The sequence below is a fragment of the Equus przewalskii genome, chromosome 4 (genome assembly GCF_037783145.1).
Source record: "Equus przewalskii isolate Varuska chromosome 4, EquPr2, whole genome shotgun sequence".
Lineage (NCBI taxonomy): Eukaryota > Metazoa > Chordata > Mammalia > Perissodactyla > Equidae > Equus > Equus przewalskii.
In genome coordinates, this window is record NC_091834.1 from 96,674,895 (window position 1) to 96,686,499 (window position 11,605).

The 11,605-nt window shown below is 39.2% G+C and overlaps 1 protein-coding gene across 1 annotated transcript; it reads left to right on the forward strand.

Moving 5' to 3' along the window:
• Positions 1–10,193: 10,193 nt before the first annotated feature.
• LOC103556944 (olfactory receptor-like protein OLF3) lies at positions 10,194–11,317 on the forward strand. Its single transcript, XM_070618139.1, has one exon. The coding sequence runs from the start codon at positions 10,194–10,196 to the stop codon at positions 11,133–11,135; it is 942 nt and encodes a 313-aa protein (XP_070474240.1). The 3' UTR covers positions 11,136–11,317.
• The last annotated feature ends 288 nt before the right edge of the window (positions 11,318–11,605 follow it).

The following is an 11,605-nucleotide window of genomic DNA, read 5'->3' on the forward strand; positions in this document are numbered from 1 at the left end:
TTCTTCATTCAGCGCTTGTCACTGCCCCATTTGATACTGCAAACCTTCTCCTTGCCCACGTACTCCTGTTCTCTCTTACTTTGTTAGTTGTTTTTTCCAAAGAACTTATCTTTTTTAACTTACTTTGCTATTAACTCATTTTTTCATGTCTGTTTCTTACTCTTCCATTGCCCCCAGAATATAAGCCCCTTGAGGGCAGGGCTCTCTGTTGGGTTCACTTATGTAGACAAAGTGTCTGGAGTAGTGCCTGTCTCATAGTAGGCACACAATAAATATCTTCTGAGGGAATCATATCGTCAGCCTTTTGGGTTTCTACTGCTGGACACTGTATTTGTTTCTTCACCCATTTTTCCTTTGAGTGTTCTGCCATTTCCTTGTTGCTGTGTATATTATAGATATTAATCCTTTTCTGTTATAGGCACTGCAAATACATAGCTCCAAGCTGTCATCTCTTTGTTAACTTTATTCATGGAACCCTTTGTTGAACAGAAAATCTTTATTTTTATATAGTCTAATTCTCATTTTTGTCCTATGTTTCATGCTTATGAAGTTTTGTTTTTCTAAAAAAAATTTCCTGCATCTGGGTCATGAAATATTCTATTTTTATATTTAATTAAGTTGTCTACTTTTACCTTTCACAGTTATTTCTTTATCCGACATTCACTTTTGCATATGTTGTTAAATATGGATCTAGTGTCACTTTTTTTTCCACATTGTGGTCTGTTTATTAAACAGTCTATTCTTTACTCATTCATTTGTAGTAAATGTCATGCACATTAAGTTTACCTGTGTATAGCTCTGTCTTTGAACTCTCTTCTTTTCCATCTGTCCATTGTTTGCTCCTGCACCATGCAATTCTGTGATCCTAGTTTTACAAGTCATTCTGGTTTGTACTAAGTCTCCATCTGTCACATGCAGTGTATGCAACAAGATGGGCAAACCCATCTTTCCTTTCAAAGTTATTAAATAGATTTTAGTATAAATAGTCAGCTAGTCTATTTATATTTATTTACTTTATTTATAGTTAGTCTGTAAATAGTCAGGTATTTAGAGAGTAATTTATTCCATATAAATTTATCAGTAATTTTATTAAGTTCCCCAAAAAGTTCACCTGAAATTGTCATTAGATTTGCATTGAATTTGTAGATTCATTTTGAAACACTGACATCTTTATAATACTAAATTGTCTCATCCAAAGCATGAAATGCTTTTGTAGTTATTCAGATAATCTTTAATGTCCTATTTAGAGTTTTCACATTGTCTTCATATTTGTTTTAACAAGTATTTGTTAAATACCTAAGACAGGCCAGACACTCTTCTATGTGTTGTGGATACAACAGCGAAAAGCAAACAGAAATCTCTGCCTTCATGAAGATTACATTCCATGTAAGGGAAATAGGCAATAAATAAAAGAAATAAGTAGAATATATACATATATATAGTATGTGAGATGGTGTTAATTGCTATGGAGAAAAATAAAATGGGAAAAGTAGATAAAGAATATTGGGAGGTCTAAAAGTTTTGGCAGAGAGCTCCATAGAGTTCATGTATGCTCTCTGTTAAGAAACTCCTAAATACTTTATAATTTGTGTTGCCATTACAAATAGTGTTTTATTTTATTTTTCTAGTTGGTTATTGCTGGTGTACAGAAATGCTATTGATTTCTGTAAGATGATCTGGTATCTGCTTCTTTCTTATTAAATGTAATAGATTGTTGAAAAAGTTTTCCTTGATATATAATCATATCATCTGTAAATAGTGATAGTTTTTCTTATAATCTTTGTACATCTTAATCTATTTTCTTTTCTTATATCATAGGCCAGGACTTCTAGGGTCATGTCAAACAGCTGCTATGATAGCAGGTATCCGTTCTTGTTCCTCATCCAAAGGAAAACATCTACAGATACTCCAGTGAGTAGGATGTTTACTGTGACTTTAGGGCATTTAACCTTTACTAAGTTCAGTTTTTGTGAAAGTAGTGTAATAAAATGAGAGAGTGCCTGCCCCAGTATGTTTCAAAGCATATTACAAAGTAACTACCATTAAAACTGTGGTATTGTTGTAAAAAAGACATGCACCAATGAATCAAACTGGAATCCCAAAGAAACTTCTATATATGGGAATTTAGTGTATCATAAATGTATAATTCCAAATCAATTTAGGAAAATATGTACTAATAAATAAGGGATGTTGGGACAAATGGCTATACTAACAGGAAAAAGAATTGTCATCTTTCCTATTTTATGCCATAGAAAATTAATTCGTAATATCTAAAAGTGAGGAAGTGCATTTTACAAATAAGTTTATGTCCATTCCCTGCTAAAATCATACTAAATAATAGTAAAAGGATAAGAATCAAGATAATAAATTCACAAAGTAAAGAGGGCAATAAATAAGAAAAAAGTATTTTATGAGAGGTGCCAATAACATTTTGGAAGCTAGAAAGCAACTTGTTTTTCTCTTCTCTTGTCTAGGCACTGGCATAAAGGGTAAAGTCCAGAGCTCACTCAGGCTCTATTCCACTTCCCCTTCCAACCCCAGTGCACACGTGGATAGCTTGTTTATTGTAGTTAGAAAGTGGGTCTCAGACCATTGGCTGGGAGAAGATGCTGTTGCCACCAGTTCCCAGAATAAACCAGGGAGAAAAAATATCACAAGCCCTTTCCTGGGACAATGCCAGGTGGCTGAGCAGAGGATGAGAGCAGCCTGGTCACTCTCACATGGACAATCTCCCACTCTTGGGGAGGAGAAGGAGGAGTCCGCTGGGCCTCTACAAGTCTCACTGCACGATGCTCACCATCCTCACTAGAGTTTTTTCGCACAGGATGGCTATTCTTTCATGAAAGATTCTGACCAGGGTGTGGAAGGTTGTCTTCCTTAAAGTGAAGGGAAAGGCGAAAGTTCTAAGAAAGTTACGGAATGTGGTGGTAGAATTCTAAACCTGGAGAGCAGCCCAGCAAAGCAGCGTCTGTCTGGGGACTGGCAAAAAGGTCTCCCTGGCCTTGCTCAGATCAGACGAGTACCGCAGAGCATCCGCTGGTTCCCTGAGGTGCCTGGCCCTGGCGCTTTAGCTCAAAGGAATGTGGAGATGGATGACTTGGAATGAGGAAGTTGAGATTTAATACTCACACTTGTAAAGAGGGATAAAAATTCCCACCATCCAAAGGTGGTGTCACTGAAGACTCAGATGTACCTCCCTTGAGAAATGAAAGTTTGGGGAGCTCCTTCCCATGCTCCGGGGACAAGGAATCCAACTTTCACTTGCAACGTTGAAATGTAGGTTAGGGTGCTAGATGCACAAGTGACCAGACAGAGGGGGAGGAAAAATAAAAGAAATCTAATAAACAAACGTAATTGGCCCCTTGAGATTCCATCACTAAAGTTAGAGACAGTTACCTGTTCCAATTGCACTTGCTTCAAATTCCACAGCTTTCCCAGCCCTGCCGTCTTTCCAAGGCTCAGGATGGCCTCCTCCACTCTGTAGAGGTGAGTTGTGCATTTTCAGTCTCTCTTCAACAGTTATTTAGCAATTATTAAACCAGGTCCCTGTAATTCATGGCCTCCTCCTATATTCTTCAAGATTAAGAGTATGGTGGCTTGATAGAGTTGTCCTTTAGTAGAAATTGGTCCCAAGGAAATATGATCTGGTTAACAAAATTCGGAAGCCAGAACTTTCCAAGCATTTTAAGAGTTCTCCACCTATGATGGGCCTGAGTCTGCTAATGAGTCAGCCCCAGATTTGCAGTCTTGATCTCCGCTCTTCACGGACTCCTGGAAATAGGGGTGAGGTGCCAGGTCTGTGCTGATAAGCCTCCTCTTTGCTGATGCCAGTAGAAAGATGACTCCCTCAGAGACTAGCTTTTCTTTCCATACAGAGTTGCTGTTTGGGAACAAGTCTTTGTGTGTATGTGTGTGTGTGTGTGTGTGTGTGTGTGTATTTGAGGAAGATTTGCCCTGCACTAATATCCATTGCCAATCCTCCTCTTTTTTTTTTTTTGCTTGAGGAAGGCTAGCCCCGAGCCAACATTGGTGCCAGTCTTCCTCTACTTTGTATGTGGAATGCCTCCACAGCACAGCCAGCAAGTGGTGTACGTCCACGCCTGGGATCTGGGCCCACAAGCTGGGCCTCTGAAGCACAGCGTGAGGAACTTTAACCACTCGGTCATGGGCTGGCCCAGGAAACAAGTCTTTAAAGTGACATCCTTGTCTGAAATGCTTCCCATTTTTGGGGCTGGTCAGAAATATAATGTAGCTTCTCTAGGTCCCAACATCTAAATTCACATGACGAATAGGCTGCTTGGTTGGTGCATGTTTTTAAAGTAGTCTTACATTTTCAAGTTTATTTCCATTTGTGTATTGATTTAATAAATCATTGTTATTTTTATTATCGCTAGGTAACTTTGTATATATTCCTCTGGGAGAGGGATAATTTATTAAACTATCTACTTTTTACAGATGTGACAACTGATGTGCTAGGATTTCGGGAGAATATATGCTTTGGCATAAAATAGCAATCCAATGGAAAGGGTCTTTGTAAACGAAAATAAAGTGTTTGAGCAGCATAAAAATGATCCAAAGACACAGATCTGTTGGTAGTAATGATGAAGGCAGGTATTCAGCTGGAAATAAAAATTTCTGTGGGCTGCTCACTGAGGCTGGTTCTAGCTTGATGCTCATTCTCTAAGTCTCTGGGGCAAAGAAGGACAACAATCCGACAATGGCACAAAAGTCTAGGAAGGAGCTGAGCAGAGGGGAGAGAGACCCGTGCCCACAGGAGGCAGACTGACCCGGGAGCCCTCACTTATTCTCCAGCTCAAATCTGTGCCATCTCCCCCACTTCCTCCCTGATCTCTAAGCCTTTTACTCGGTCATTTTTTCTTCATTCCATACCTATCTCCTCTCAAAACTATTGTAAAGGCTCAGAGTAGACAGTGTGGGTTTATGGTCATCTTCACTGTGCTTTGGCAATGCAGAGATGATTCTGGGGCAGTATTTGCTCTTCTTTACAAAGCGGATTATGACAAAGTGGCTGAAGAACAGAAATTTCACTTGCGTAGAAGTAATTTAGTGCTGGCAAATATAGGCACCTTAGCTAAGTGTTTTGAGTCTTCTACGTTTTGGTGGGAAATTTTCAGTAATATAACTGAAGAAAAATTTGTCCTGAAGATTTGTGTATATGTGTGTGTGTGTGGGAGTGGGCTGGGGGGTGAGAAAGATCTCACTATTCAGATTTTCTGAGGATCCATCAGTTTCCCTGGTAAATCTGTTTGATCAGGGCTTCCATCATCATAGAACCAAATTCTAGAAACTCTTACTTCAAGGAAGGACTAAATATAACACTCTGGGACCAAATACCAAGATAAATAAAATATTGGAAGCCCTGGTGTGCAAAATATTAGATAACTAGCAATATGTAAATTGAGTAAATGTCAAGAAAATGGCCTCTATAAATGTTTATTGCAATTTTCTTTTTTCTCATTTTCATTGTTTCACTTCTTCCTCATTTGGTTTCTTTTTTATTTCCCTTGCTTCTTCATTGTACTCTTTTTTTCTTGGATTTCCTTTCTGGTTTACTTTTTCCTTTCTGACTATTAATTCTCCAACTTTTGACTTTTTTCATAGGTAGATTATTGGTAAGTTCTCTCATTTGTTTATTCTTATTTACATCTCAGTATCCTCTCCTCTTCTCCCATTTATCCATTTTGCATAGATTTTTCTTTCAAATGTTTGTCTACCTTTTATTTATTTAAATTTTGGCTAGTTTTGTTTTTTCTTTTGAGAAACACATTTAATGAATACATATAACCAATCTGTGAAGATTGTTTTTTAGATTTGTGAGATGAAATTCACATCACATAAAATTAACCATTTTATAGTGTACAATTCAGGGACATTTAGTATATTCACAGAGCTCTTGTGGTTTTACGATTGTGAGTGTACAGCTAAGCAGGCATGAAAAGAAGTTTGTGAACAACTGGGGCATGAGTGAGCGTGTTTGCGTGGGGGACCCAAGGGGACACTGTGGAAAGCAGTCCTATGACTGTGGGAAGGACTGGCTCTCTTCCCCACCTGTGTGATGATTTCAGCCTAACTACACGGCCACTCAACATTTTACCATCTCCCTTGGTGTGACTGCCAAGTGACCTGGAAACATAGCCCTCTTTTTACGTTAGTGTGACAGTAACTATTTACACAAACAGTGGGGGACATGTTGGCACTATGTATAAGCACTCACCACTACAGAGAAGAGATTCAAGTCCCCCATGGGAGACAGCTCAGCAGGGACAAATCTTCCCAACAAAGTAAGAGTCTCCATCCAGGATCCTTCATCATCCCTCACCTTTTACTTGTTAGGGATGGTCTTTTGGCTAGGCAAAACTATCCCCAGGTTCAAATCTTCTTTTGAAAGCTGATTTTTAAAAATAAGCGCTTCATTTATTTGTTTCTGATATTAGATTATTTTGTTTCCTTGTTGTGCATAAACAGAGCCCTTCATTTTTCCTTAGAGGAAGAAGAAAGGACTTCCTGCCACAGATCCACTCTAGGCTGTTGTGCTCATCACCATATCAGACAAAGTGGAAGCGTGGTCACCTTTGCCAGTTTATAGAAGAGGCCAGTCAATTACATCCTGCAAGAAGAGAGTCTCCAAACGGGGGAGGTAGGCTGTTTCTCCTCCTTGTCATGTTGCTGATGTGGCCTGAAGGCCAGACTTCAGCTTCACAAGGTGAGTGGGAGGGACCTGTTCTGGTCCACCACCATTCTGGAGTGACTGGGATCCAAAGTAGGAATCAATTATTCCTTTTGACAGGTCTCCTGATGTTTATGTTTGGTGACTCCATAGCCTTTGAACAATGACTATCACTGTGCTGTACACAGGGTCATGCTACGTACAGGAGTAGAGTACTGGATGTGCCCAGGTCATCAGGTAGTCCTGACTCCACCACTATCTAATCTCTTCACCTCTTTTTTCCACCTGCAAAACAGAATTAGCCAAAGTCCAGAGTGTTGTTGTGAAGATACACTATATTATATTATATTACATCACATTACATTACATTACATTATAATATGTTATAGAAATAGATATATGAAGTATTTAGTATAATGCCTGGTACAGAGTAAGGTTCAGCAAATGAAGTCTTAGTTCCTATCAACTGGATACTAAAATGAGTGCACTTATGGTTTTTAATTCTCTTAGTGTTCTTCCCACCCTGGGGAAGTTTTGCACGCTGGCTAGGCAGGAGTGTTTCAGGAGCTTGTTTGTTTTCTTCCCACCATCTGCCACCAGAATGAGAGGCAAGATGGAAGAGATTTCCTAAAACTGAATCTGACCATTCACTGATTCACAGGGCCATTGACTTGGGTAAGTTATTTGAAAGAAATTTTACAAAGAAACAGATTTTACTTTGACTTGAACACATCACTTTTTAAAAACATCAAATATATTTTATTTGAAAATCACAAAATCACTTACACAAGTAATGTGCCACTTGAAAATACACTTGCCTGACTACATTACTGAGCAAAAACAACATGGCTTTAAGGACAAAAGCCCTCCTTTTGGATATGTTTTTGGAGATAGGTAGGAAAATACTAGATGTTTTGTTGTTGTTTGTTTTATTTTTTAGAACTGGTCTTTCTTTAAGTCCTGGTTATAGACGTGTAAACAATGTAAATGAATCTGCCATTAAGCATCACTTCACATCCATGCCACCCGTGTGCACACACACACCTGCGGATACACCTTGATGAGCGCCGCATCACAGGTACAGCTACACCCCTGGCAGACAGGACTGAAAGAGGGTTATTTCGAATAAATCCTACATAGAATGTGGGGCAAATCACTGGTATTCCTTTAAAGAGCAGGTCACAATAGAAATACATCTTGGAAACAATTCATCCCACTTTGGTAAGTTTTATTAAATGTGATTTACATAGTTGGTTAGTTTATTTGATTAAATCCTAACACAAAGCAATAAGCACAAAATACCTATTCCTTCATCATCTAGATTTTAAGCAATTCTTGAAATATATATATATATATATATATACGTATGTGAGAAGGAGAAAATAAAGGAAGGGAAGAAGCAAACACTTCCATGTGGAGAAAACAGATCAAATGTTTAGATTTAAAATAGCATCCCTAGAGAGAATAGTTATAATGAATTTTCCAGAAAACTTCCCTGCCTAGAAAAATGACCCTAATGACCCCTCAATGCAAATATCTGGAAACTACGAGTGTAGGAAGCCATATGTGGGAACAAAGCAGTTGGATGCGGAAGGATGGATGCTGCATTTAAGCTGTATTTTGCAGTGTGGTCTCTTTAGATTTTGGTGAATCTCTGAAAATGTTGGTGTGTCAGAAGTACATTCACGTAGGTAAATGGAAGCACTGTAAACATTACCAATCCATATTTTTATCAGGGTTTTCAAGACGAGGAAGTTTTCCAACCAGCATAAAGACAATATTTTTTATTCCAATATCAAACGTGGCAGAACAAAAAGAAATTAATGTACAAATACCTATAATGCAAAAGAAAATAACAAGGAAGGGAATACAAAAGACTGAAGACTGTGCTGTTGATTTTTAGTCATAAGGCTAAACAACCTGCTAATTTTGAACATTTGGAAAAATATCATTCTTGGTTATAAACTAACTCTTTGTGATGAAGATTTTGAATCCTTCTCTTTTCACACAGTGAAAAATCTTACATTTCTAGGCATTGTGTATTTTTTTTTCCAATCTTGTCACTGGGTATCTTATTATAATTTCCGTGTGGGTGAGTTAGAGTTTCCAGGGGAGGCCTTGAATTGGATATCTGACATTGTTTGATCATTTCCACTAATTTCTATGTGACACTCAATTTCTGAAAGCTCTGTTTTTAATAAATTCCTTGGCATTTTGGCCTTATTCAAAGCAATACTAAATCCTGGATATTTTATGAGTAACTGTCTGAATATTGCTATCTTTAAGATAACGAGCTATAGTCTGAAGTCCCCCAACTGGCTGTGTTATAAGCGTTGCGGTCTCTAAGAATCATTCTAAAAGTTCTTAGGCTGACATGGGAAGCTTTCGATAAATGCAGCTGTAGTCTGTTGTTCATCTATGGTTATAATATGAACAGTGTAGAAGCCATTGGAATAATGATCTTTCATGTACTGTTACAGGATTGTCTCTAAGACTTCAGGATCTCACCTGTGTATTTCAGTTATGGATCATTTCTTTTTTCCTTCTGTAAGTGAACAAATAGAAAAGAAACTTTGTTTTGAGGTTAAGAAACTACTACTGCCTATGTCATCATATTCTATAATTAAGACTTGATCTTCTATTCTTCTACCTTCACTGGCGAGGACTGATCAATGTTGTACTAGGAAATAAATGAGCTGTCCCTCCCTTGAAAAAATATTGTTATTAAATAATAACTTGACATGATGAACCACTTCATTAAATTCCCCTTGGGGGGCATAAGAGATGAGTTTTAGCAGCTCTGTCTACCTTCTCTTCATGAAACATCTGATTCTTGAAGTCTCTCTTGGGTTGATCTCACTCAACGGGGCCACTGTTGTGAGAGGTGGAGGGGAAGCCTCCCACTCGACACTCTCAAAGTACAAAGGCAAGTTACAGAAAAGGAATTCCAAATCACTTAGAATAAAAAGTATAAGAATATTATTTACAATATTCAGAGTTTCACGGATACATTCCACTGAGGAGGAGTGAGGCTGAGGTATCTAGGGAGGAAATCCAGTAAACCAAAAGAGGGTAAATGGTACAGAACATCATTCAGAATTCAGACAAATATCTTTCACATGGTGCAAAAACTTTCTCCAGAAAGACAGGAATTAACTCCTCTAATAACTACTAAGTTGAGTAGGATGTTAAGTCTAAATACTTCATTAATCTCCTTCCCTCATTTAAGAGCTGATGTTTGGGAGAAGGAATTATGTTCCAATACATTGAATTCCAAGAATGTAGCTTCTTTTCTCCTTGATTTCCAGCTGCACATCCGGGTCTCACTGTGTTTTCATCTATGGATATGTTCAAGCAGAGTTTTGGCTGATGATTTGGCTGAGGTGCTCTAGGAGAACTTTAAGCTCAGATGGATAGGTTCTCTATATGGTCCAAAAGCCACCCTTCCAATCCCGAGTTTACATAATTTGTTATTTGACATCTTTAGTTTGCTCCTCAGAAACTCATGGGCCAGGAAAACAAAAGCCAGATATGGGTGAGAGAGTTCATTCTGCTGGGGCTGTCCAGTGATTGGGTGACTCAGGTCTCTCTCTCTGTCCTGATCCTGGCCATGTACGTGGTGACTACTGTGGGAAATGTCCTCATTCTTGCCCTGATCAGACTGGACAGCAGGCTTCATACCCCCATGTACTTCTTCCTTAGTGTTTTATCCTTTGTGGACCTTTGCTATTCAAACAGCTTTGCCCCACAAATGCTGGCCCACTTTCTCTCAGCTCAGAAGTCCATCCCATTCCACAGTTGTGTGCTCCAGCTCTACGTGTCCCTGGCATTGGGTGGGTCTGAGTTCTTCTTGCTGGGAGCCATGGCCTATGACCGCTATGTGGCAGTATGCCACCCACTTCACTACATAGTCATCATGCATGGAGGGCTGTGCCTGGGGCTGGCTGCCGGCTGCTTGGTGGCTGGTTTCATGAATTCACTGATGGAAACAATCATCACCTTCCGGCTTCCTCTGTGTCACAATGTTATCAATCACTTTGCCTGTGAAATCCTAGCAGTGCTACAGCTAGCCTGTGTGGACATCTCCTTCAACAAGATCATGGTGGCCATCTCAGGATTTCTGCTGATCATGCTTCCCTGTTCTCTGGTCCTATTCTCCTATGGTCGTATAGTTGCTGCCATTCTGCGCATTCGTTCTACTCAGGGACGCCGCAAAGCATTTGGGACTTGTGCCTCCCACCTCACTGTGGTTTGCATGTGCTTTGGCGCAGCCATCTTCACCTACCTGAGGCCACAGTCAGCCTCCTCAATGGAAGAAGAGAAGATGGTTGCTCTATTCTATGCGGTGGTGGCACCTATGTTGAATCCCTTGATCTATAGCTTGAGGAATAAGGAAGTTATGGCTGCTCTCCAGAAAGTTTCGGAGAAATTCAGAGATAAACGGTAAAGACTGTAAGAACTTCTTGCTATCTAAGATCAACACCAAAAAGGAGATCAGATAAGTATAGATGGGACTTCCACACTCACACTAAAGAAGACTATTATGGTCAGATCCTTGCATTTGAATAACGTTTTCCTCCACACGATTGATGAATTTCCTTATGTAGGCCCATACCTGATAACTTACGTGTCAGTTGTCTGTGAGAGGGCCTCTTCTTTGATCATCATCTCTCAGTTATCCAGTGGTGTTTAGACTTCATCTGCCCATTTTTAATTTTATTAGCCTGTTCAATGTATAAAGGAATGACCCCGAGCTTCATCAAGCAGACCTGGTTTGTGGAATGAATAGATAGATGAATTCCAGTGATTAGGTCTACTTTTACCTTGTGGAACTGAATGGAGAATGTCTGTTCCTATTGCTACACAGCAATACTCCAGTTATTTGTGGAACAATCTCATTTCCTCCAGGATAATCAG